Below are 27,791 nucleotides of genomic sequence, written 5' to 3' on the forward strand. Positions count from 1 at the left end.
TTTGAATTGTGGTGCCCAGCACTGGACAAAGTATTCCAGGTGAGGCCTGACCAAAGCAGTATAGACCACACTATTACTGTCCTTGATCCAGACAATATACTATTGATGCAGCCTAGAATCGCATTGGCTTTTTAGTTGGTGCATCATACTATTGACTCATGTTCAACTAGTGATCTACTAGGACTCCTAGATTCCTTTTACATGTAGTCTTGTTCAGCCATCCTGTATCTATGCATTGCATTTTTTCACCCTAAGTGCCTCATCTTACATTTCTCCATGTTGACTTTCATTTTGTTAGTTTTGGCACAGCTTTCTAATTCATTAAGGTCATTTTTCATTCTCATCTTCTCCTCCTAATTTGGTGTCATCTGCAAGTTCTATAAGCATGCCCTTTATTCAAGTTGTTGATAAAACTGTATGAAGGGAATGTCACATACAGTATATCTTGATTTCAGTAAGGCCTTTGACAAGGTTTCCCATGACATTCTTGCAAACAAGCTTGTAAAATGTGGGCTAGACAAGGTAACTGTTATATGGATTTGTAACTGGTTGACTGGCTGAACCCAAAGGGTGCTCAACCATGGCTCCCTTTCATCCTGGAGAAGTGACCAATGGGATCCAATAGGCTGTGTCCTGGGCCCAGTGCTATTCAACATCTTTATCAATGACTTGGATGAAAGAATTGGGGGCATACTTATCAAATTTGCAGATGAAACCAAATTAGGAGGAGCAGCTAATACTCCAGAGAACAGAATCAAAATTCAAGAAGACCTGAATAGATTAGAAATCTGGGTCAAAGCTAACAAAATGAAATGTAAGTTACTGCACTTAGGGCGGAGAAATGAAATGCACAGATATAGGATGGGGGCCACCTGGCTGAATGAAACTACGTGTGAAAGGGATCTAGGAGTCCAAGTAGACCACAAGTTGAACATGAGTCAACAGTGCGATGCGGCAGCTAACAAGGCATCAACAGAACTATAGTGCCTAGATCAAGGGAAGTAATAGTGCTACTCTATTCTGCCTTGGTCAGGTCCCACCTGGAATATTGTGTCCAGTTCTGGGCACCACAATTCAAAAAGGACATTGAGAAACTGGAGCGTGTCCAAAGGAGGGCAACCAAAATGGTGACAGGTCTGGAAACCATGTCCTATGAGGAACAACTTAGAGAGCTGGGGATGTTTAACCTGGAGAAGAGAAAGTTAAGATAAGAAAGTTAAGTCAACTGTCATCTCGGCCTCAGAGGGAGCGATTAGGGAGACCCAGCAACATCTTGGACTGCCTGAAGGACGAGACTTCTCCCTCCTTTAACTGTATTTTGTATTGTATTACGATTTTACTGTACACCGCTATGGTCATCGTGGAATAGTGGTCTATAAATAAAACACATTACAGTGCTACCTCGGGTTACGAAATTAATTCGTTCCGCGGCGCCGTTCGTAACCCGATACATTTCGCAACCCGAAAAGGCTTTCCGTTAGCGCTGGAAAGCCGCTAGCCGCGCTTCGGATTTGAATTTCGCGCCAAAACGCGTCGAAATGATTTTCGTAACCCGAAAAATCTTTCGTTACCCGGAACAGTTTTTTCCAATCTAACTTTTTCGTACCCCGGAAATTTCGTAACGCGATCAATTCGTATCCCGGGGTACCACTGTATTATTATTATTATATGATATGTTAGCCCTGTTTAAACGTTTGAAGGAATGCTATATTGAGGCTGGAACAAGCTTGTTTTCTGCTGCTCCAGAAAACAGGACCTGGAACAAGGGATGCAAACTACAGGAAAAGAGATTGCAGCTCAACATGAGGAGGAGGAGGAGGCACTTCCTGACAGTAAGGCCTGTTTGACAGTGGAACAAACTCCCTGGGAGTGTAGTGGAGTCTCCTTCCTTGGAGGTCTTTATTAAGCAGAGGCTAGATGGCCATCTATTTGCTTTGACTGGATTTCCTGCATGGCCCTTGGGGTCTCTTCCAATGCTATGATTCTCAAAGATATTAGGGTTGAAACAAGTCTTGATTTCAGGCTGACCTCCCTGAGTCTGGCCCTCACCCGAGCCCCACTCCAAGGTCCAAAACACACTGCAGAAATAATCCAGTCCGAGACTGTTTTACTTGCATTCCTGGCGCGATGCTAGGGAATTCTGGGAAATGTGGTTTTGTGAGACAGAGAGAGCTCTGGTGCCACAGTAAACTACAATTCCCAGGATGCCCTAGCAGTGAGCCAGGGCCGTTAAAGCCCTCTCAAAAGAGGACTATTTCTGCAGTGTGTTTTGGAGCCAAGGGTACCCAGAAGGCGACTCAGGGTCTGGAAGCAGCCCAGTCGCAAGTGTGACTGCGGTTATTGTTGGGAGAGGAGACACGGAAGAGAAGCAGCGCCTTGGCCGAACAGCCGGCGCCATCTTCGTGTACGGAAAAGGCGAGCCGCCATTTTGGGCGCCGGAAGCGCCTCTGCGCCGCCGAGGGCGCGGCCATTTTGCGCGGCCTCCCTCCCTCCCTCCCTCCTTCCCTCCCTCGCCCCTCTTGCGTCGCGGTCGCGGAGGGAACGGGGCCGGGGCCTTGTCCCCACCTCCCTTCTCTAGGCGTCTTCATAAAATGCCCGCCGAGAGCCCTCCCTTCCCCCCGCTGCTGCGCTCCAAGATGGCGTCGATGCGGGAGAGCGACACCGGCCTCTGGCTCCACAACAAGCTGGGCTCCACCGACGAGCTGTGGGCGCCCCCCAGCATCGCCTCGCTCCTCACGGCTTCGGTCATAGACAACATCCGCCTCTGCTTCCACGGCCTCTCCTCCCCCGTCAAGCTCAAGCTCCTGCTCGGGATGCTGCACCTGCCCCGCCGCGCAGTGGACGAGGTGGGTCCGCGGAGAGAGCGGGGAAGGCTCTGGGGAAATAACCCGGTCTGGTACCGCTTTAACTCTCTCTGGCTCAAGGCTAGGGGATTCTGGGAGTTGGCCGCCCCGGGCCCCACAACAAACTCCAACTCCCAGAATTCCATAGCCTTGAGCCAGACAAAGCCCCCCAAGGAGGAAGGCTCCACCAGTTTCCATTGCCCACTGTCAGGAAGTGCCTCCTCCTCCTCCTCCTCCTCCTCCTGTTGAGCTGGAATCTCTTTCCCTGCAGCTTGCATCCATTGCTCCATGGGGTCCTAGTCTCTGGAGCAGCAGAAAACAAGCTTGCTCCCTCCTCAAATACTTAAACAGGGCTATCATGTCACCTCTTACTTAGCCCTCTCTTCTCTGGGCTAAACAGCCCCAGCTCCCTCAGCCTCTCCTCATAAGGCATGCTTTCCAGACCCCTGAAGAGTGCTGCCATGCTGCTGCAAGTCTGGACCAATCACTCAGGGCTGCTGTAAATTGATGACCAGGAAACATTTGCCTTTCCCTGTGGCTTTTGGTGAGTGAGTGAGTGAGAGCATCCTATGCCTGCTGTGTGTAGTGCTGTGTCTATTAACACACAGTGTAACTGAGTGGCAATACCCACAAGGCCTGTGGTATTTCAGGTTCAAGGTAGGAAAGGATATATTGTACTGTTGCTCCATGAAAGAGAGAGGGTTCCTTATGCACAGAAGGTAAATATCATGCAAGGGAGAGGGGCTAGGCTAGAGAGCTTTCCCCTGGTATGTTGTTCCTCTGGGGGTAGTGGGGGAACAGCATTAGAGTATGTTAAGTGCTGTACACCAGCATAAGCACATTCATATGATTGTCTGCCTATATAAAAAGGCTCCTATCCACCACAGTTTACTGGCACCCTTCATAGAATTGGAAGGGGGCTTCATGTGCCATTGCATCCAAGGCTCCAAGCCACTGCTCTACGCAGGATCTCCAGCTAAAGCATCCCCAGCAGGAAAACTGTCCAGTCTCGCTTTAAAGACATCCTGAGAAGAAGACCCCACCAGCTATTGTCCAACTACTCTTACTATCAAGAAGTTCCTTCTTGTAACTTAAGCTGGTTCTGCTGTTACCCAGAAAAGGGGGGGGGGCAGGGATGTCCCACTAACTGTATCAGCTTCACTTTAAAAGCTGGGGAATTGGTTTAGCTCAAGAAAGCTTACTAGAGCCAAGCCCTCCCTCCAGTCCATCTGCCTTGGTCCAGGCCTTGGAGGTAGAGGAACTGCTGAACCTCATCTCCTTCCCCCACCACCACTCCCTTCTCCTTTTGTGTGGTGTCTTTTTAGATTGTAAGCCTGAGGGCAGGGAACCATCTAATTAAAAAGACTGTATGTACAGCGCTTTATAAATAAAGGATAATAATAATAATAATAATAATAATAGTAATAATAATATGAATAACCTGAAGATCATTTCCACCTGTGTGTACTGCTGCTAATTGAGGAAAACCCCAAATTCCTGTGAATTAAGAAGGTTTTTGTTTAGAAATACGCAACAATGCAGTCAAACACAGGATAGCCATTCAGACCGACACACCATACTGAACTAACTGAAATGGAGATATGGAAACTGGTTGCAGAGTTTGAGGGGAGTAGAGAGGACAATAATGATAATAATGATAATAATAAATTTTATTTATATGCCGCCTCTCCCACAGGATCGAGGCAGCTTACAACATCAAGTAAAACATAGTATAAAATACAACATACAGTTAAAATACATCTCATTATTTCCCTCCCCGCCCCGTCCATACTACAATATCATTAAAAAATCAAAAAATTAATAATTAAGAAAGGATTACAATAGTCAATAATCAAGCCAGTTAGAAGCAAGGCGATCCCACAAATAGGTTGGGCCCAAGCCATGTAGGGCTTTAAAGGCCTTGTACTGTACCCAGAAACTAATAGGCAGCCATTGGAGAGATTTTAAGATGGGAGTAATGTGGTCACCTCTAGCTGTCACGGTGACCACTCTGGCTGCCATATTTTGGACTAATTGAAGTTTCCGGACAAGGCACAAGGATAGCCCCATCTAGAATGCATTGCAGAAATCGAGTCGGGAGGTTACCAGTGCATGTATGGAAAGGACACAGCTGACGATAGCAAGCACTCCTCACTTGCACATTTATCTGATCTGACATCTGAAGTGACGAGTCTAGGAGTACTCCCAAACGGCGAACACAGTCCTTTAGGGGGAGCATGACCCCATCTAGGACCAGTTGACCTATCCTTATACCTGGGTTAGTGGGCCTGACAACGAGTACCTCTGTCTGCTCTGGGATCAGTTTCAGTCTGTTTTTCCTCATCCAGTCCATCACTGCTTTAAGACATTCATTGAGGGCTAATATTTACCTATCCTGAAGAATAGACCATGGAAGGCGGGATGTCGCTCAGTCTTGGGTCTGAGGACAACACAGTTAATACACGGAGCACAAAGTGTGGGCAACTGTGTCCAGAGAGGCTAGGTTTTGGGACTAATATTTATAGCTGAGATCCTAGCCACAGGGGTGTTAGGTGCTGTCTTGCAATGTAACAAAGACCTGATGGTCTTACCAGAAATCAACAGTGGGATTCTGGACCACTTGATGGCTTTAACTTCAGAGTTTCAAAAAACAATGATAGAATTGGAATATTCCTACAGTGGATGGATAAAGAAGTTGGTTGGGACTATGGCAGGGGTCATTAGGAAGCAATAGCTTACTGCCTTTGGTGCAGTGAGACCTCTTTTTATCTCTTCATGCAAGAGAATATGCATAGTGCCTGAGGGGAGAAACGAGTGATCTACACTTGTTAAGCCTTTGTCCTGTTGTTACCTGGATCCTCCCAGAGGTCTTTGGGTCTCTATAACCTTTCCATGGGTGATTCATCTGGGGTTCCAAAGGTCATCGTGATCACTTAAGAACATGCCTGGCTCTAGATATGAAAACATGGAGACCTTAAATATGGCATGGAGTATGCAGGGTGTACTAACACTATCCTCTCGGGCAGCAAAGAACAGCAACAAGGAAAGAAACACAACAGCACTGCCCCCTCCTCTCTGTGACACCATTTAAGGTATTTAAAGAATGAAATCTTGTCACCCCTCAGTTTTCTGTTCACCAAGCTGAAGCCCAGCTCCTTCAGTCTTTCTTCATATGTTTTGGTCTTATGTCTCTTAGCATGATCATTGGCCTTGTCCTAACCTGTTCCAACTTGTCTATATCTTTCATAAAATGAGACACCCAGAAATGAATGCAGTATTCCATATGAGTCCTGACCAGTGCAGAATATAGTGGGGCAATTACTACCCTTCACTTAGAAACTATGCATCTTCTTAAAATAAATAAATAAATTCTTCCCCTGCCCCATTTTTCCATATTTATTTATTTATTTATTTATTTATTTATTTATTTTATCCCAGCTTTCTCCCAAGTTGGAACCCAAGGCGGCTCACAACATACATACATACATACATACATACATATCACATATACATATACAGTGCGCCTTTGGCTTATGCGGGGATCTGTTCTGGACCCCCTTGCGTGAGCTGAATAGCGCGTAAGTTCAAGTCCCATTCAATTGAATGGGGCACGGGAGAGTGCGTGTGCACCATGCATTCTCCCATCGCGCGGCTTCTGCATAAGCTGGAAGCCACGTATGGGGCGCCCGCCTATAGCACGGGCGCACTGTGTGTGTGTATATATATGTGTGTATATATATATCTCTCTCACATTAAAACAACACTTTAAAAACAATTAAAACAATCTAATTAAAACAGTAAAAAGTTTTTTTTAAAAATACATATAAAATTTAAAACATACAAGGTTAAAATAATCTAAACCAACCCCCCACCTCTCAACCAGGCTTGCATGATTTTAAAAAGCTTTATAAAACATTAATTAAATCAGTATGTTTTCCTTGACATAGCAATGAAGAAAAACAGAACAATACTGACTTCTTTCCCCTTTCAGTGTTAGTTTCTACATGAATACTGTACTGTACTTAATGTCCTTCCAATCCCACATAGAATCATAGAGTTGGAAGAGATCTCAAAGGCCATATTTGATTTCATTCTCTACCTCTTAAATCCTATTATATGGTTTCCTTTACACTTTATTTCTCCTATAGAATTCGTGCTATCTTCAAATTAATTATGATTCAAAGGTTTTGCAAGTTTACACTTACGGTACATCCTATTCTAGTTTTGTTCATCCCTTGTTCCATCACTTACCATCCTCCAATTCTTGCTATTACTAATGTCCCTCACTTGTTAGGTGTGATACACTTCCAGTCTTCCTTACATTGTTTTAATGTTTTTTTTCCCATTTAGTTTATCATACAATTTCAAGAGCCATCCTTCTGAAGGTATTTCTGTGTTTTTCCAGTTTTGAGCATAAATCACCCTGTCCGCTGTTATCATGAATAGCAAAATTTTCAAGTGTCTTCATTCTATATGGCTATCATGTACAGTGCGCCCACGCCGTACGCGGCTTCCAGCCTATGTGGAAGCTGTGCAGGGGAGAACAATGGTGTGCTTGCAGTGCATGTGCCGCGCCGCACCATGGACTCATGGGCCATTATTTTCAATGGGGCGTAAGCATACGCACTTTTTCCCTTACACGGGGCGCGCGGTTTGGAATACATTTCTGGTCTTATTGGGAAATCAGTTTTCAGCATCTCTGTCTTAATATGTATTTGTTTCAAAAACTGGTTTGCATTGCCACCACATTTGAAAGAATGTGCCTTTTTCATTACATTTGTCATTCATATTTTTATACATTTTGCCAATTTTCACTGGTGTTAAGTGTCACCTATAAAACAATTTATAATAATTTTCTTTTAAATAGTTGCTTCTTGTAAAATTCAAATTTTTGTTGCAGTCTTTTCCCCAGTGTTCCAGTTGTATTACATGTCCTATATCCTGAGCCCACTTATTCATGTTGTTCTTGTTCTATTCTTGTTCTTATTCTGCTATCATTTTTATAGTTTTTAATGATATGCTTGTACCCCTCTTACAGAAGAGTCTCATATTCTGTCTTATTGATCTTATTACATTCTAATTTTACATAATTTTTCAGTTAGTTGTCTATGTAGGAACCAATAGCAAATAATACCTTCTTTACTCAATTCTTTTGTTTTCATCTGATAGCCGACTGCTTGTTTTTATTAACTGAGTGAACCAATTCCTTCAATGTAATCTATAGAATGCCTTGTGAGTAGATGTCTGTAACAATATTTTTTGGACAAAACCTACTTTTATAATTTAACCAAATAATGGTCCTTGGCGTCTATACTTACTGTAAGGTTATTATAACATATACAGTGGGCTCTTGTTACCTGCTGGAGTTTGGTTCCAGGACCCCCTTTGGATACCAAATTCATGGATACAAGTCCCATTAAATACAATGGCATAGTAAAATAGTATCCCTAATATAAAATGGCAAAATCAAGGTTTGCTTTTTGGAATTTATATGTTTTTGAAATACTTTCAAGCTGTGGATGCTAGAATCCACGAATAAAAAAATCTGTGAATATGGAGGGCAGACTATATGAGTGTGTCAGAAGCTATGCTTTGTTTTAATGCAGGCTAAAGTAGAATTTGCCTTCTTTCTGGAGCATCATACTGCTGGCTCATGTTCAGCTTATGATCAACAATAAACCCAAGGTCCTTTTCACATGTTGTACTGCTGAGCCATGTGTCCTCCATTCTATATCGGTGTTACCTGTTATTCCTGCCTAAATGTAGTGTTTTTTGTTTATCACTGTTGGAATTTATTTTGTTAGTTTTGACCCAGCTCTACAATGTATTAAGGTCATTTTGAATCGTGATCCTGTCCTCGGGGGTGTTAGCTATTGTGGAAACTTCCACTTACCACACTCTGCCACCAATTGTGAGAGTCCTCCATTTCCCCCTTTATTGTCACCAAATGTAAGGACTTCTACCTGTCCCACTGCTATGGCACCAAATGTGGGGACCTTGTAGGCGATGATCACATGGAGGCTTACCGTTGCTAAAACGTGGCTAAATCATTCCCAGAGTGCACAAGTGTGATAGCCAATCATGCTAGACTCCTGTGATTTAGTTGTCATTGAGGCGTCCTGCTCCTCTCCCATCATCAAAGCATTTGCGGAGCAGCCAATGGAAACTTCCATTATTGGAGAAACGGCTGCTCCGCGAATGCTTTGATGACAGGAGAGGAGCAGGACGCCTCAATGATGAAGGCAAGCAAATAAAGCCTTGATTCCTGTGCAAGGCTTTATTTGTTTAATCCTATAGCTAGACTTCACCACTCTTGAACTTCTGCTGTCATCACAGACACATGCGTCTGAACTCACCCACACCAATTTGTTGTTGTTAGCTGCCTTTGCATCGACTTTGATCCATAGCGACCCTGTGAATGAGACATCTCCAAGCTCCCCTATTCTCTGCATTTTTGCTCAGGTCCTGTAGACTTAGGCCTATGGTCTCTCTGATTGAGTCTATCCATCTGGCATGCGGCCTTCCTCTCTTTCTATTTCCCTCTACCTTCCTCAGCATCATTGTCTTTTCTAATGAGCCATGCCTTCTCATGATGTGGCCAAAGTATGGCAGCCTCAATCTTGGCTTCCGGAGAGCATTCAGGCTTGATTTGTTCTATGACCCAATTGTTTTGTCTTTTTGGCTTATTTTTAGAGATAGGCAAGTATATATGGTAAGTACACTGATAAGCCGTATAGAAAATGTACTATAAAGATTATCTTCTAATTAAAATAATAATTGTATGCCACTCTGATAGCCTTTAGGGCTGAAGGGCGGGGTATAAATACCATAAATAAAAAATAAATAAATACATTTTCAATATCGTTAAAATCACTATACAGATTATTGCATTTCATATGTGCTGTTACATAAAAGCTTCCTACCTTCAAAAGGAGGTCAGTCTGGGAAAGCCCGCCGGAAGTGATCCGCCTTGACAGCCTTCTTGTAGGCGTCAAGGGTAGTAATATGATGGATCTCCTTCAGTGGGTCATTCCATCCTTTTGGAGCAGCGGATGGGAAGGTCCTCTGGGAAACTGCAGCCAACCTGGGCTTCTGTGGCTGCAGTAGATACTTCCCAGAGGATCTGAGTGTGCAGGGTAGATTATATAATAATAATAACAAATAAATTTATTATTGTTGTTATTATATCTTCCTGCCTCTCCCGATTGGATCGAGGTGGGATCACAGCAGAGTTTAAAAATACAATTACAGCATTACAATATTATTACCACACAAGTTAAAAACCAGAATTAAAAGCATAAAATCAACAATCATGAAATCAATAATCATGGGGTCATGCTCTCGTTCCATACAGAGAACAGTCTGTAATTCATAAAAGGTCAGGTGGGTATGGACGCCTTCCTGAAAGTTTCCAGGGATGTGGCAAGGTGAATCTGCTCTGGAAGTCCACTCCATAGTCTAGGCGCAGCTATACTAAATGCTTTTTGGGAAGCAGAAACATATTTAGATGCTGGTACCTCTAACCATTTCTTCCCATTTGTTCTAAGAGTGCAGTACTCTTGTATAGGGAGATGCATTCCCGTAAGTAACTCGGGCCCAAGCCATGTAGGGCTTTAAAGGTAATAACCAACAGCTTGTATTGTGCCTGGAAGCTAATTGACAGCCAGTGTAATCTTTCAGAATAGGTGTTATGTGGTCAGATCTTGAGGATCCAGTGACCAACCTGGCTGCTGCATTTTGCACTAATTGGAGCTTCCGAACGTGATACAAGGGTAGCCCCATGTAGAGCGCATTACAGAAATCAAGACGAGAGATTACCAGAGCATGCACTACAGCTTCAAGGTTCTTTCGGTCGAGGTAGGGTCGCAGTTGGCGTATCAACTGAAGTTGATACCAAGCACTTCTCGCCGTCGCATCTACTTGAGATGACAAATGTAGAGACAGATCCAGAAGTACTCTCAGATTGCGAATTTCGTCCTTCAGAGGAAGTGTGACAAGGAGTGGTTGACAAATTTCCTTCCCTGGGCCTAAGGATCCTATGGCAAGTACCTCTGTTTTCTCTGGATTCAGCCTGAGTTTGGAGAGAGGAGTTCCCACAAGCAATAATAATAATATTTTATTAAGCTGGACCCAAGCCATTTAGAGCTTTAAAGGTGATAAACAACACCTTGTACTGTGCCCAAAAACTAATTGATCAAAAGAGCAGACCAGTGGCTGTAATATAGATCTGTCAAAAAGGTGGAACATCCAAAAACAAGCTGTCAAAACGAAGGAGATGCCTGTATAAAGCAACTTCATATATTGGCACCTTTCAGAACATGTTTTTACAAATTATGGCTCTGTTAGAAAGCTATTTATAGTATTACAATAAAATGATTGCTTGAAAACCTAAGTGTTGTTTTGAGCACTGATCGTATAGAGGCATGGTTCCTTTTCAATGTGTGGATATTAGGAGCAAGGCTAAATGGGTGATGTAATGTGGAAGCAGCTGTGTGCTCCAGTTCTTTCTCTCCTTATGAACCCACTTTGTGCATGTCATGCATTTCAGGTCTATGGGCTAGATCTATTTAGTATTTTTTTTTCCAGAAACCAGGTATAACTTACTTTGAACATTCCACTCTTGATTTTCTTTCTTACTTTCTTATTAGATGAAAGGTGCACTGACTGAAATTATTCAGCTTGCTACGTTGGATCCAGACCCTTGGGTATTAATGGTGGCTGATATTTTAAAATCATTTCCAGAAATTGGGTCCCTTAACCTTGAGCTGGAAGAGCAGAATCCCAATGTTCAGGATATTTTAGGAGAATTACGAGAAAAAGGTAAGCTTTTTTCTATGTAAATTCCTTTGTAAATAGCAAGTTGAGTCCTTAGTTTACAAAACCTGAAACTTGGAGACAGTCTTTGCATATTCTGCACTGAATTAGTGAGTGTATTTGATTAAATACTTTGTTTTTTGGTCTGTATATGCTAAAATGTTAAATTATATGTTGTCCTTTAGCAATAACTTTCAGAGCAGTTTTTTCCCCCTTACCTCAAATGGCACTGTGTCTCACAGTATTGTATTTCTTGCTTTTGAAAACTGTCACTGAAAGATTAAAAAGGTTACTGTATAAGGAAAACTTTTCATTTGTTAATAATAACTGTACTATACAATGGTGTTTCCATTCCCAAACAGTTTGGAGGGGACAGTAGTGCAATGACTTGAGCTGAATGGATGGATGTAAGAGAAAAAATTCTCAGAGGACATGTGCCATATGTCCCAGCATGCTGCATGATACTATTCTAGGATGCTAGGGTAATCACAATGCTGATGGTCCATGTTTAGGGGCTCTTATCTTGCCTTCCACTCTCCATAGCCACCATTGTGCTGAGTTTGGCACATTATTTATTTAAAGAAGTATATTGATTAAAAGAAGTTAGTATGTGTTGTTATTTTTTAAAAAAAATACACTAAATATAGAAAGAATGCCCTAAATAACCAAAGTCCCTCCATATGACCCCAGCCAATCAACATTTTAGAAGCAATGAGCACTTATTTTTATTTAATTTGTATCCCGTGCTTTGTAGATTATAGCAAAGCCTTTGATTGTGTAGGTCATGAAAAACTATGTCTAGCTCTTAAAGAAGTGGATGTACCACAAGATTTGACATTTAATTTATACTCAGGACAAGAGGCTATTGTCAGGACACAATGTGGAGAAACTGAGGCGGGTTATAAACCGCTGCTTTGAGGCGGTCTGCCGCCGCCGCGGTTTGCTCCGTGCGGGAGCCGTAGCAGCCACACCGCGCGGCTCCCGCATGGACCGAAAAAGAAGCTCCAAAGTGGAGCTTCTTTAAGCGGCGCCTCTATGACGTCGCGAGGCGCCAGGGGCGGACCCGCGACATCATAGACGCCGCAACACGTGCGGACGCACAGCGTTCGATACGTAAACATGGCGGCCCCCATGTGGAACGGGCGCTGCCATGTTGTACGTATGGAATACGTACTAGGGTTAGGGGGTGCGGAAGCACCGCCCCTTCCTAACCCTAATACGTATTCCATACGTATTTTTTGGCGGTTTGTAACCCGCCTGAATGATTTCCACTTGGAAAGGGAGTTAGGCAAGGTGCATTTTATCGCCATAGACTCAGTGGTGTGCCTTTCTTGATTGTGTCTATCCATCTGCAATGTAGCCTTCCTCTTTTCTTTCTGTCTTCTACCTTTCCTCGTATGAATGTCTTTTCTAATACAGTGGACCCGCTGGGGTTTGGTTCCAAGATCCCCCGTGTATAACAAAATCCGTGTATGCTCAAGTCCCATTAAATATAATGACATAGCAAAATAGTGTCCCTTATAAAAAATGGAAAATCAAGGTAAATTTATACTTTTTTGGAACATTTTCAAACCGTGTATGCTTGAATCCATGTATAAAAAATCCGTGTATAAGAAGGGCCGACTGTAAATCGTGTCTTCTCATGATTTCCTGGATTAAGTTTCAATTTGTTTGCCCTGACAGCAGACATTGGTTCAGTAGAGAGACAGCACCCTTGGAGTCAGATGGAAAGGAGAGATAGAGTTGGGTGTCATCTGCATACTGGTGACATCGCACACCAAAACTCTAGATGGCCTCTCCCAGCAGTTTCATGTAGATAAGTAACATGGAGACAGAACAGAACCCTGTGGGACCCCACAGGAGAGCAGCCAAGGAGTCAAACAGGAATCCCTCAACACCACCTTCTGTGTTCACCCCTCCAGGAAAGACTGGAACCACTGCATAACACAGTATAAGTAAAGAGACAGTACAGGAATACCTGGGTAATCTAAACAAATATAAGTCTCCAGGACCAGATGAACTACATCCAAGGGTATTAAAAGAACTGGCAAATGTAATATCGGAGCCATTGGCAATAATCTTTGAGAACTCCTGGAGAACAGGAGAAGTCCTAGCAGACTGGAGGAGGGCAAATGTTATCCCCATCTTCAAAAAGGGGGGAAAAGAGGATCCCAACAATTATCGTCCAGCTAGTCTGACATCAATACCAGGAAAGATTCTAGAGCAGATCATTAAACAGAGAGTCCGTGAACATTTAGAAGCCAATTCCATAATCAGAAAAAGTCAACATGGGCTTCAGAGAAACAAGTCATGCCAGACAAATCTAATCTCTTTTTTTGATAAAATTACCAGCTTGTTAGATGAAGGGAATGCTGTGGATATAGTATATCTTGATTTCAGTAATGCCTTTGACAGGGTTCCCCATGACATTCTTGCAAACAAGCTAGTGAAATGTGGGTTAGATAAAGTAACTGTTACATGGATTTGTAATTGGTTGACTGGCCGAACCCAAAGGGTTCTCAACAATGGCTTTTTTTTTCATCCTGGAGAGAAGTGACTCGCCTGGTCCCACAGGGGTCTGCCCTGGGCCCAGTGCTATTCAACATCTTTATCAATGACTTGGATCACAGAATTGGGGGCATACTTATCAAATTTGCAGATGACACCAAATTAGGACGAATAGCTAATGAGGACAGAATCAAAATTCAGAACGACCTGAATAGACTAGAAAGTTGGAGCAAAGGTAACAAAATGAAATTCAACACGGGGATTTTAACTGTCCTGAAATTTGTTGGAAATCAAACAGCACCTCAACATTCTTTATCTTGCTTTTCAGTGCTTTTTAAAGTAGGCATTCACCATTTCCCACTAGCTCCACATCGCTTCCTCAATTCTCGTTGGTGATCACCAGGTCCTCATCCTGCATCATCCCTCTGGTTGTGGCAGTGCTGTTGTTGCAGCCATCTTCCCACTGCCACTCTTCTTGCTTGTTGCTCCACCCACTAGTAGCATCTTTTTTCCAGTGTCTTGTTTCTTGTTTTCTTGTTTGTCATTGTTGCATTGAAGACATAGCACCAGCCATAGACTCCTTTCTCTCTCCATCTCAGATGCCTTTTCCATGTAGCAGTGCAATGTGGCCCCGCTTAGCCCGTTACTTAGTTGTCAAGCCTTCCCTCTGGTTAGCAAACTTCACAGTTTCCCTGCCCACCTCTCCTTCATCAGCCAAAATGTTCCACTCCATCAGGTCCTATTCTCTGGAGCAGCAGAAAATAAGCTTGTTCCATCTTCAGTATGACATCCCTTCAAATATTTAAACAGGGCATCATATCACTTCTTAACCTTGACTTCTGTAGGCTAAACATATGCAGCTCCCTAAGTTGTTCCTCATATGGCATGGTTTCCAGACCTTTTACCATATTGGTTGCCCTTCTCTGTACACTCTCCAGCTTGTCAACATCCTTTTTGAATTGTGGCGTCTGAAACTGGACACAGTAGTTCAGTTGAGGCCTGACTAAAGCAGAATAGAATGGTACTATTACTTCGCTTGAATTAGACACAGTAGTTCCATTGATGCAGCATAAAATCTCATTGGCTTTTTTAGCTGCTGCATCACACTGTTGGATCATGTTCATGTCAGGGGTTCTTTTATTGTGTATTCCTGCATGGCAGGGGCTTGGACTTTATGGTCCTTGAGGTCTCTTCCAACTCTATGATTATATGATTCAACTTATGGGCTACTAAGACTCCTAGATCTCTTTCACATGTACTGTTGTCAAACCAGGTGTCACCCATCCTATATCTGTGCAGTTGATTTTAATGCCCAAGTGTAGTATCTAACATTTCTCCCTATTCAAATTAATTAAAATTAATTTTAAACAGAGGCTGGATGGCCATCTGTCGGGGATGCTTTGATATTTCCTGCATGGCAGGGGGTTGGACTGGATAGCCCTTGCGGTCTCTTCCAACTCTCTGATTCTATGACTTTCCTAAATTGCGGTCTAGCAGTCATGAAATGTAAAATCATAGTTATGTAATGTAACTCATAAAAATTAAACAAGTTCTGCCTTTTGTGGAAGAGATACCTCATTCTCTATCTAACTCAATGAACATGATTCATGGATGAAAACCATAAAGAATTTATTGAAAAACATGAGCAAAGTAGCACATCCTTTACAAAATCTAAGTTGACAAGCTAAGTTTCACTTCTATACCCTCTCCAGATTTGCCTGCCCACTCCTTTTACATTCCATTCCCTTAATGAACTGGACACTATTTAAACTGATAACCTCTCAGCTCGACTTTTGTAATGCGCTGTACATGGGGCTACCCCTGTCTCAAATTCGGAAACTTCAACTGATACAGAATATGGCAGCCAGGCTGGTTACTGGCACATCTAGATTTGCCCACATTACACCAGTTTTAAAATCCCTTCGCTGGCTGCCTGTTAGTTTCCGGGCAAGATACAAAGTGTTGGTTTTAACCTTTAAAGTCCTACATGACTTGGGTCCTAACTTCTTGCGGGAACGCCTTCTCCCATATCATCCTCCCTGCACTCTTCGTTCTGCTGGGAAGAATCTGCTTCAACCAAAGAGGACTAGACTTTCGGCAGTGACCCAGCGCTCCTTTTTCAGCAGTTGCTCCTAGACTCTGGAACGATCTGCCGGATGAGATCCGTCAGATTACCACCTTGGAAACCTTTAAGAAGGCTATTAAGATGGATCTCTTCTGGCAGGCCTTTCCAGACTAGGTCCACCTCTATTTTCCTGCCCCCCCTCCACTTCTCTCCCCCTTTCTCCATCCCTTTTTCCATCCTATCTGGTCCCCACTATACATTTTTTTTCCAGATCTTCCATTGATTTTAACTGTGATTTTATACTACTGTTTTAATATCTGTCTGGTTTAATCTCTTTTTAGTATTACTATGTTTTTATACTGGGGGGGGGAGGGATAGGGGTTTTAGAATTTTAACTGTATCCTCTTTTATTGTTGTAATCCGCTTGGATTCCAAATGATTAAGCGGAATATTATTATATTATTATTATTCCACACATAGCAAATACCCGCATCTAACTACCTGCCTTCCTTTATACCTAAGCTCCCAATATGGCTCCAACATAGTTAAGCAGCCTAATTTTAAAATGGCAGAGCAAGCTCTGTGAGGGATTCTGACATCTCAGCTCTTGACTGAGTTCATGTCAAACAGAATCAAACTTGCTGGAAGATAGTTAAATAATTTCAGGTCCTCCCTTTGAAGTCTTTTTGTTGAAGTAAAGTGATATTGGAATATCAGTATGAGACCCTGAAATGTTTTTCATTTTACTTCAGAATATTATCAGATTTTTTGTCTCAGTTACCAACAAATACAGTGCGCTCGCGTTATATGCGGGCACGATTTACACGGCTTTCAGCATACGCTAAAATCCACGCCGGACGAAGGCTTGGTGCGCCCCGGAAGGGGTAATGGTGCCCATGCTGCGCCACAGGCTTCAGCATACATGGGGCTTGAGCATATGTGGAAATCCCTTTACATGGGGGGGGGGGGTCTGGAACGGATCCCCCATGTAAGGGAAGGGCCCACTGTACAACCTAACTCCTAGGTTATATGAGTTGGTTTTTTGCATGTAAGTAGTTCACATGTTATAGATAGGAACAGCTGAGAGAGTTAGAGCTAGATAGCCTAACACAGTGGTTCTCAACCTTCTTAATGCCGCAACATTTTGATACAGTTCCTCATGTTGTGGTGACACCCAACTATAAAACTATGGCTGGAGATGGATAGAGGAGCGGTTTTCTGATGGTCTTAGGCAACCTCTGTGACCCCCAAAGGGCTCACGACTCACAAGTTGAGAACCACTGGCCTAAAGTTGGCCACAAGTTGAGTACCCAAGCCCCCACCTTTTTTCCTCTCCCGCCTTTTCTCCTCTCCACCTTCTTTCCCCCCTTTGCTTCCCAAGCTAACGATGCCTGAGAAACCAACCTGACCTTGGACAGTCTCCGCAGATGTCTCCAGCTAATTAAACAGTGCATTCCAATCCTAAGCTGCAATCCGTCCCAAGCACCCCATCCCCCTTAGCAAACCAATGCAAAGCAGACAGAACTACAATTAAAGCAATTGCCCAATATGAACAGTAACCAAGGTGAATGTGAATATTGATCAGTAATTGGCTTTGGAGTTCTGACACTCTGCCCCCCCAAAGCTCTATTTACTCATTTTAGGTTTATCAGGGTAAGCCAAATGAAACTCATGTATCAGCCGCTCAGCATTGACATGTTTAACCCCCACCCACTCAGCCATATCAACTGGGAAATGTTTCCACTGCACCAAGTATTCTAAGCCCCCTTTTACAACCCTAGAGTCCAAAATCTTCACAATTTCAAAATGTTCTTCCCCCTCAATGAGCAATGGCAGTGGAGCAGGTTCCTTCAGTTCATCTTCAGTTCTCTTCCCAGCAGGTTTCAGCAGGCTGAAATGAAATGTAGGGTTAATGTGTTTGTACATCTTAGGCAGGTCCAACTCAGCAGTCACTTCACTAACAAGTCTTTTTACAGCAAAAGGACCCACAAATTTGGGGCCTAACTTTTTACAAGGCACTCTACACTTTAAGTTCTTGGTAGACAGGAACACCCAGTCTCCCTCCTGAATGTCCCAACCAGGCTTCCTGTGCTGATCAGCAAAGCGCTTGTAGTCCAATTTGGCCTGTTTCAATGCCTCCTCAATTTTAGGCCAACTGTCCCGCAATAGCTGACTCCACTTTCCTACTGGCACCGGATCCTTTGGTTCAGGGGATAGTTGTGGGATGACCCTAGGCTCATATCCAAACACCACTTGAAAAGGAGACATCCCAATGCTGGCATGACTAGATACATTAAAGGCCACCTCAGCATGGGGCAGCAAGTCCATCCAGTTATCTTGTAGGTAATTGACATAGCACCTTAAATAGACCTCCAGGCTCCGATTAACCCTTTCCGTCTGACCGTCCGTCTGGGGGTGAAAAGCAGAGCTGAATGCCAATTGCACCCCCAACTTGTCTTGCAAACACCTCCAAAATTTGGAAGTGAAGGACGATCCCCGGTCGGACAGAATCTTGTCCGGCAAACAATGGAACTTGTATATGTTTTCAATGAAAAGGTCAGCCAGTTTGGATGCAGTGGGGACCCCTTTGCAACCCACATAGTGCACCTGTTTGGAAAACAAGTCCGTAACAACCCAAATGGTGTCTTTGCCTTTGCTTTCTGGCAAGTCAGTAATGAAGTCCATTGCAATGTGTTGCCAAGGCCTAGATGGGGTCTCCACCGGCTGCAATAGGCCACTCGGCTTGCCCGTGTGGGGTTTGGCTCTGGCACAAATTGAACACCCCTGTACATAAGCCTCCACCCCTTTACGAGCTTTGGGCCACCAGTACTTGGAGCTTAGTGTCAGCCAGGTTTTAATGAAACCCCAATGACCTGCGGCTTTGACATCATGACATAGTTCCATCACTTTAGGCCTGCAGGCCCCAGGCACATATATTTTCCCATCTTTGGTCCATACTCCCTGCTCTGAGCATTGGAGTTCAGTCTTTAGGCCTGCCAACTCCTCATCTGTTTCATATGCCTCCAAAATTTCTCTCACCATGGGGTCTAGAGCTTCCCAGCTAGATTCCTGCTCCCTTTTGGCCTGAGAGCGCGTGGTCACTCCCAGCCCCAATTGTTTGGAGGAGAACAGAGTCTGAAGTTCACTACGTTCTTGTTGTCCAGGGCCATGCATTCTGGACAACCCATCTGCCAGTACATTGTCTTTACCAGGGAAGAACTTTATTGTGAAGTTGAACTTATAGAACTCCTTTGCCCACCGCCTCTGTTTGGGGGTCAACTGCTTGGGGGTTTGTAGGGCCTCTAAGTTTCGATGATCCGTCCACACTTCGAACGGGTGCGGAGCCCCCTCCAAGAATTGCCTCCACACCTCCAAAGCCCTCTTAATGGCATAGGCCTCTTTCTCCCAGCATGGCCAACCTTTTTGGGTAGAATCAAAGCGTTTAGACAAATAGGCGCAAGGCCTCAGTTTGCCCTCGCTATCCCTTTGCATCAGCACTGCCCCCACTGCTTCATCTGAAGCATCTACTTGCACCACAAAAGGCTGCTCAGGGTCTGGGTGCTTTAACACAGGCTCTGTACTGAACAATTTCTTTAACTGCACAAAAGCCTCTGTGCACTCCCGAGTCCAGTCCACTTTAAAGGAAGGTTTCATTCGGGCTGCCTGTTCTCCAGCACTTGCAGGTTCACCAGATTCCCCCACCTTGGTTTTTAACAGATTGGTGATGGGTAATGCAATTTGAGCAAAATTGGGGATGAACTGTCTGTAAAAGTTAGCAAACCCTAGAAATCGTTGCACCTGTTTGCGGGTTTTTGGTTGCGGCCAGTTCATGACATCTTGTACTTTATGTGGGTCCATTTGTAATCCCCGGGTGGACACTCTATATCCCAAGAACTCCAAACTATCTGTGTGAAATTCACATTTAGACAGTTTAACATACAGTTTGTTCTCTAACAGCCTTTGCAACACCTTTCGCACCAGTTTCACATGGCTGGGAAGGTCCGGGAAGTAAATGAGAATGTCGTCCAAATATACCAGCACCCCTTCGTACAGCAAGTCCTGCAGCACCTCATGGATCAGCTGCATGAAACACGAAGGCCCCCCCGCAAGGCCAAACGGGAGGACTAGGTATTCAAATGCCCCCAACGGGCAATGGAATGCGGTCTTATATTCATCCCCCTCCTTAATCCTTACTCGAAAGTAAGCATCCCTTAAGTCCAATTTGGTGAAAATCTTCCCCGTGGCCAATCTGCTCAACATGTCCTTCATCAATGGAAGGGGATATTTGCTACAAGTGCTGATAGCATTCAAGTTCTTGTAATCTGTCACCAACCGCAGGGACCCATCCTTCTTTTCCCTGAAAAACACTGGCGCACCGAACGGTGAGCTGGAGGGGCGGATGAACCCTCTAGCCAAATTCTTGTTAATGAACTCCTTCAATGTCACCATCTCCCTTGGAGTCATGGAGTACAGTTTGGGTTTAGGGAGTGGGGCCCCGGGGGTCAATTCAATGGCACAGTCTGTGTCTCGGTGAGGCGGCAAGAGGTCACACTCAGTTTCCTCAAACACTGCACTCAAATCCTTATAGACCTCTGGGAAACTCCCCATCTCCTGTAGCCGGTTGACTGTCGCTTTTGGGTAAGGGCCATAGACCGTCACCGCAGTGGCACGGTGCGGCTCTCTCCCCATGTTCCCTGCAGGCGCCACATGCTTACTGCACCCAGGGTCGTTGAACACCAACTGCTTGGTTTTCCAATTGATGAATGGGTTGTGAAACGCCAGCCAGTCTATTCCCAACACTAAATCGCAACCCCTGGTGGGCCCAACCACAAACCGGAGGGTTTCCCAATGTCCCGAAACCTGAAGCATAAGTTTCTCAGTCTGATGACTGCTGGGTTTTCCCCCCATGACCGTCCCATCCATCTGCAGGAAAGGGATTGACTCCGGCAAAGGCTCCTGTTCAATCTGGAGCGATTGCACCAGCTTTTCGCTGATTAGACATCGGGTGCACCCCGAGTCCAGAGCTGCCAGCATTGGCTCTGTAGTCCCTTTTATTTTATGTCCCAATTTAACTTCCAAGTAATAAATGGAGATCCCTCCACTCACCAAATCCGGAATGGCCTGGTCTTGGGCCGATCCAGCTGGGCGCTCGTCCTCGGCCCCGGCCGGCTCGGCAGCCTGGCCGGCGGCCCCTTTCCCTGGGCCTCCGGAACCGCCTGGCGCCGCCTTGGGGGTCTTTTTGCCGGTGGCCCTATCCGGGCAGGTCGCAATCATGTGGCCCTTTTTCCCACATGCCAAACACAGGCCCAGTCTCATCCGGCGCTGCTTCTCCACCTCCGCCGAAGTCTTGGGTCTGCCTTCTCGGCCCGGGGTCGCGGCCACCTTCCCTTGTTGGAAAGCTGCTCGCTGCTTGGCAAGCCGAATCCGCTCCCTGGTGGCCTCCGCCTCGCCGGCACAACGAATCCACTCTTGTAGGCCCGCAGGCGTTTCTCTCATCAGGATCCACTCTAGCAGGTCTGCGCGGAGGCCATCCTGGAACTGGCGGGTCATCATTGCGTCCGGATAATCCGGAATGTTTGCAGCCACGCTCCGGAACTCCAACACGTATTCTGCCATGGATCGACTTCCCTGCTGCAGGGTGGCGAACTTGGCCTTTGCCCGATCCACGCGGAACGGGTCCTCGAACCGGGCTCGAAGTGCTGTCATGAAGGCGTCCAGGGACCGCAGCTCGGGTGCCCCACAATCATACAGCTGCACTAGCCACTGAGCCGCTTGGCCCTCCAGTCGGCCGGCCACGCATCTCACCTTCTCGGCTTCGTCCGGGAAGTAGTCCCCTCGAGCCCGCATGTGCCCCCTCCACCTGCGCGAGGAAGAATGGGAGCTGTTCCGGGTCCCCGTTGAACTTGGCCTCCAGCTTGCCCGCCAACAGCTCGCGCAGCGCCTCTGCTTCTCCCCGACGAATTCGTGAGGTTCCCCCCACTCCTCTCCGACGAGAGGGCGGCCTTGAGCTCTGGTCATCCTCGTCCTCCATCTCCGAGTCGACGTCCTCCTCCAGGTCCACTGGACGGGCGGCCCGGGCAGCGGCGAGTGCGGGTGCCTTTCGGGCTTCCTGCCCCGGTTTCTTCCCTTCCTTGGGCATCAGGGTGGCCATCATCTCCTTCAGTTGACGGATGTCGTCCTTGACACCTGCCACCTCCTCCGATAGGTCCTCAGGTCCGGGGCTCTGCAACATAGCTTCCCCCAGTCCTTGGTTCCACGCCGTCAGTCTGCCAGCCCGGCGCCGGTGTCTCCCGGTCCCCGCTGGCAGGTACCACCAGTCCTCTGGTTGGTCCTCTGAGCTGGTCCCTGTCTTGGGCCTTGCTCCCTGGCGTTCCTCGACGCCGCTCTTTCCCTCGGTCCCGAGGGCCCCGGTGTCTTCCACCACCTCGATCTCCAGATCGGATGGTTCAACCTGCACCTTCACTTCAGTCATGATGACAAGTAGATTACAGCAGATTTCACTGACTGTAAGATCCGCCAACTTCCACCAGTGATCCACAACAGCAACTTGCTTAAAAGCAGTGAAGTTTATTGAGATACAGATGAAAGTGAACAGACAGACTTTTCAGTGAAATCTGAAAGCCAAGCCTCAAACACCAAGTTAAAAGTACCCAAGCCCCCACCTTTTTTCCTCTCCCGCCTTTTCTCCTCTCCACCTTCTTTCCCCCCTTTGCTTCCCAAGCTAACGATGCCTGAGAAACCAACCTGACCTTGGACAGTCTCCGCAGATGTCTCCAGCTAATTAAACAGTGCATTCCAATCCTAAGCTGCAATCCGTCCCAAGCACCCCATCCCCCTTAGCAAACCAATGCAAAGCAGACAGAACTACAATTAAAGCAATTACTCAATATGAACAGTAACCAAGGTGAATGTGAATATTGATCAGTAATTGGCTTTGGAGTTCTGACACAGGAAGACTCTTGAATGAAAACAGACATTCATTCTGAAATTTGCTGATATCTCATTTCTATGCCCTCAATTTATCTCTTTAATTTCAGCTCTATTTGCCACTGGAAAGTTTCGCTTTCTGAGTGCCTATTTGTTTGGGGGAAGAACACATTGTGGAAAGCTGTGCTATCTGTAAAGAATTTACTTCTCAAGCTCTCAAGTATTGGGGTTAGGTTTTTTTTTCTCAAGGGTAAAACAGTGAAATTAAAAAGTAAAATAACTTGATATTTTAGATAGTAATTATTTTGCTGTTGTGTTTAGCATCTTTAAGAAATGTTTAGTTTAGCCAAGTCATTAAAATATTTCTTAATTCTAGTGGCAAGGGGAACTTCTATCCTATCTGTCTTCCATTTTATATAGTGAGTGAATGCGAAACATCAGCCATGTTGCCATTGGAATGCCAATACTTAAATAAAAATGCCTTGACCACATTGGCTGGCCCACTTACACCTCCAGTGAAACATTTCCAGCTCAAACGGAAACCAAAAAGTGCCACTCTCCGAGCAGAACTCTTGCAGAAATGTAAGTATTGGGCCAGTGTAGATGAACTGATTAAAAAAACATAGGGATGTTTTGTAACGAGGCATGGTTATTTTAAAAAATATTCAGTATGTTCAGCCGGTGGATTGGGACCTGGCCTAAAAGGAAGAAAAAGTAGAAAGGAGGAGGAGGAGGAGAAATAGGAATAGCCCTGACATGTTGGAGAATAGGCACTTTCACTTTCTGTAGAAATAGAAAAGAGGGCAACTTTGGTAGATGGTAAGCTGCACATGTTGAAACTTTTTTTCCCTACTATTGAAGATACAAGAATGTTGAAGACTAATGGCCCATAATAATGTCAGCATACTGTATATACTCATTAATACCTCAAGAATGTTTAGTTAAAAACAACCCCCAAAACCTTGATTTACATCCATGGGTCAATATAGGTACTATAAGTACTCTTATCAACAAAAGAGCCATCCCTTTCTCTGAGTAGGGCAGCAGAATGCGAGAGCTTAGTCTTTCCTGGGGGAAGCAAAATAAAAGCACTGATCCCCCTCTACTCTCTCCGCCATGGCACCGCTTCTAGCACTTTTGTATGTCTGGGTAGGAAAATAGCGTTAGCAGTGGCTATTTGGAACTTCCCCTCAAATGAGTGCTGAAAGGAATCAAACTTTGAAATATCTGAGTAAGATATTTGTTTATGTTTGTCAGCTTTTCTGGGTTAAAACTTTGAGAGAGTTAGCATATTAAAGTTATATTTGCTTTGCCTTTGCATCCTTTTTGACATGTGTGCCTTTTTTTAGCCCTGTCCATGCCTGGTCTTCTCTCACACACATCACATACATTTAATGTAGTTCTCTCCTTATCTATCCAACCGGTAGGTTGAGCACAAGCAATTATGTTTGAACTTCCTTGGCATCGTTTCCTCTTGCTTTGTTCTTTACATCCTTTGCTCCATGCCCCTAGGTTTTACCCTTATTTGTGAGTCACATCAAAATCCATAATTTGCCCCAAAACTTGCCCTCAATTTATACATGAGATCAACTTATACATGCTTTATGGTGCTTTAAAATGTAAAGTGTGCATATTCCTTTGGATCAGTAGGTCATGTTTCAATTGTGCTACAAACACTAAGAATGACTATGAATCCTTTAAGCTTAATATTGTTTTATATATATCTTTTAGCTACTGAAACTGCACAGCAGCTCAAGAAGACAGCTGGAGTGCCTTTCCATGCCAAGGGAAGGGGGCTAGTGAAAAAAATCGATACAACAAGTAGGACGTTTTTTCTCTCTACTTATATATTCGGAAACTATAACTAATTCTACTTATATATTCGGAAACTATAACTAAGGCCTGTTACAGACTGCCAAAATAAAGCTGCTTTGGGTCTCTTTGGATGTATGCTGTTTAAATGATGCATGCACCCTAAGAATCCGGAAGCTGCACCAAAGCTGCACTCCAGTGCTTAGGAATGGAGTGTGGCTTTGGCGTGACCTCTGGACTCTTAGGACCCATGCATCATTTAAATACCATACCTCCAAAGAGACCCGAAGCAGCTTTATTTTGGCAGTCTGTAGCAGGCCTAAGTTTTGTATCATTTTGAAGGGGAATGACTCTCTTCATCTCTTTCAGCAAAAACAGCAAGGAGTCTGAGGGGTGGGGCTTCTGTGAGTCACTGGAGGCAGGGCTAGCAGCCTAGCTCTATATAACTGCTGCCAGAGGCTTTCAAGCTCAATCCCTGCACAGGAAGCAGAAGGAGAGCTGTGTCTGAGAGGACATCCTTGACTGGGTGTGTTTTCAAACATAAGTGAGTGTGTTTGCTCCTGACCATGTGCTCTCCCTGAGCACATAATCTAAGGGGGAGGGGCTTCTGTGAGTCACTGGGGGTAGTGCTAACAGCCTAGTTATGTCTAACTGCTTCCAGAGACTTTCAAGCTTAGTTCCTGAACAGGGAGCAGAAGGAGAGCTGTGTTTGGGAAGACATCCTTGACTGGGCATGTTTTCAAACTTGGATGAGTGAGTTTGTTCCTGACTCATTTAAAACAAAACTGTTTTTTTCACCTCTGGACACTCCTAGAAACAGTTTTTGCATTTATGAAGTTAGCCCTTGTAAGCCAGAAACACCCCTTGAAAACCTAAAACCAACTTGAAAAGTGACCCTCTCAACACTCTCAGTTTTGACTGCCAATTTTTTTCTGGTTTCAGGCCTGATGCAGCTTGTACCCAGTACTGGGGATGAAAGCTGCCCATCCCAGTCTAGATACTGCCTTCCCTGTCTTGAGGAGCTTTTTGTAAGAGATACAAAACAGAGATTCCTTTATAAAACCTGGCTGCATACAATATGAGTAAAAACCAAAAACAGCATTTTTTTCCTCCTTATACTTCACATATATGTATGTGTGTGTATATATGTGAAATATAAAATATTAGATTATCATATATACATACATATATAATAATCATGTGGCCCTTCAGATGATGTCTCACTGCAACTGACTATCCTGGCAAGGGCTACTGGGAATTTCAGTCAAGACTTAGAAGGCCTCATTATTTTTACCCCTGATTTATATAAACAAACACTTTTTGATATCTAGGACACAGTTCTTTCCTCCCTTTTAATTAAATCTGTGTGTTCATGTTGCTCTTATATGCTAGTATAGACAGAACAGTGGGGAAGCATTATAATTGCACATATAGGACAGTTGTCTTGTAGCATCATCCTCATCCCTTTGCCCAGATAGTAATGGCTTAGGAATGTTTTTTTTGGGCATTGTTGATGACTTCTTTGTGGGATGTCTGTCAATTGTAATGAAGAGAGCATTACGAAATCCTTTGGGAACATGTTACTGTCTGTATTTTGGAATACATTGTGAGTGGCAGCTGCCTCATGTTGTCTGTAAGGTGCTGTGCTCCCCACCAGCTTCAAAGAGCTACTCTCTGGTGGATCTCTTCTAATGGAATTGACAGTGGCTATACAGTCGGCCCTTCTTATACACGGATTTTTTATACACGGATTCAAGCATACACGGTTTGAAAATGTTCCCAAAAAGTATAAATATCAAATATCAAACCTTGATTTTCCATTTTTTATAAGGGACACCATTTTGCTATGTCATTATATTTAATGGGACTTGAGCATACACGGATTTTGTTATACACGGGGGATCTTGGAACCAAACCCCAGCGTATAACAAGGGTCCACTGTATTACTTTTATTAGCAGAATAAAATAGAGATGAAATAGCATATTTCCTCCTCCTTTTGCCATTGATGCAGTAAAAATAGTGTTCCTTATTCTGATACTTTCAGGGGAAATTGTTTTTTGAAGGAAATATTAAATAGGGAAAAAAATTCTATTTTTGCACAAAATGTCTGAAATTTTCTTCCTCTGAATCTTTCTGAGCCACCAAAAGAATACTTTTTAAAAATAAAAACAGGCAGACTGTAATAACTGCATTTAACAGTTGCTAGAGGACAGTCAATGTACACATCCTTGTGAAAAAGTAGTTTTTGCTAATAAGCAAAAACAATAGTGGAAAAACAATGTAAATAAAAGGTTTTTATTTTTAAATCCTTTAGATGAACGATTTGGTTCTAATATTTTAGTCACGGCTTTAAACATAGTGTCTGTGGCTTCTGATCCTGTAAATAATGGACATAATAAATACAACAAAATATTTAGTCAGTGCTGTTTGAGATATTTTGATATTATTCAGCATTTTGATATTCTTTGATAAGCTGTGATATTATCATTGATTTCAGTGATATGCATTTTCCTCATTAATATGTGTTTGGTTTTTCAGCTCCACTCAAAGGAATACCAAAGCAAGCTCCATTCAGGAATCCCACAGCCCCAAGTGTGTTTAGTCCTGCTGGAAATAGAACTCCAATTCCTCCCTCAAGAACCCCTCTGCGTAAAGAGAGAGGAGTAAAGGTATATAAACTTTTAAAAAGCGTGTTTTAAACCTTCATTCCAAGATGAGAATGTAACTCTCTCCAAAGGTGTATGGATATCAATAGTATGCTGTGTACATTTGGACAAACTTTTAGTCATATTGCTTAGGTGCCTGTTTGGCACTGCTTATA

The 27,791-nt window shown here is 44.1% G+C and overlaps 1 protein-coding gene across 3 annotated transcripts in view; it reads left to right on the forward strand.

Annotated features, from left to right (window-relative positions):
- The first annotated feature begins 2,374 nt into the window (after positions 1-2,374).
- LOC149319016 (negative elongation factor A-like) overlaps positions 2,375-27,791 on the forward strand; it is a 38,629-nt gene continuing 13,212 nt past the window's right edge. The window contains exons 1-5 of one of the 3 annotated variants that reach the window (XM_089510942.1): positions 2,375-2,846; positions 11,492-11,663; positions 23,578-23,739; positions 24,889-24,978; positions 27,509-27,639. In XM_089510942.1, the coding sequence (XP_089367068.1) occupies positions 2,592-2,846; positions 11,492-11,663; positions 23,578-23,739; positions 24,889-24,978; positions 27,509-27,639 (810 nt within the window). In that variant the 5' untranslated portion in view covers positions 2,375-2,591. The remainder of the gene's footprint in view (positions 2,847-11,491; positions 11,664-23,577; positions 23,740-24,888; positions 24,979-27,508; positions 27,640-27,791) is intronic. The other 2 variants (XM_089510940.1, XM_089510941.1) reach the window with 2 other exon arrangements.

Source organism: Sceloporus occidentalis, unplaced genomic scaffold, assembly GCF_023333645.1.
Source record: "Sceloporus occidentalis isolate IW3139 unplaced genomic scaffold, rSceOcc1.0.p SCAF_2, whole genome shotgun sequence".
In the NCBI taxonomy this organism is placed as follows: Eukaryota; Metazoa; Chordata; class Lepidosauria; order Squamata; family Phrynosomatidae; genus Sceloporus; species Sceloporus occidentalis.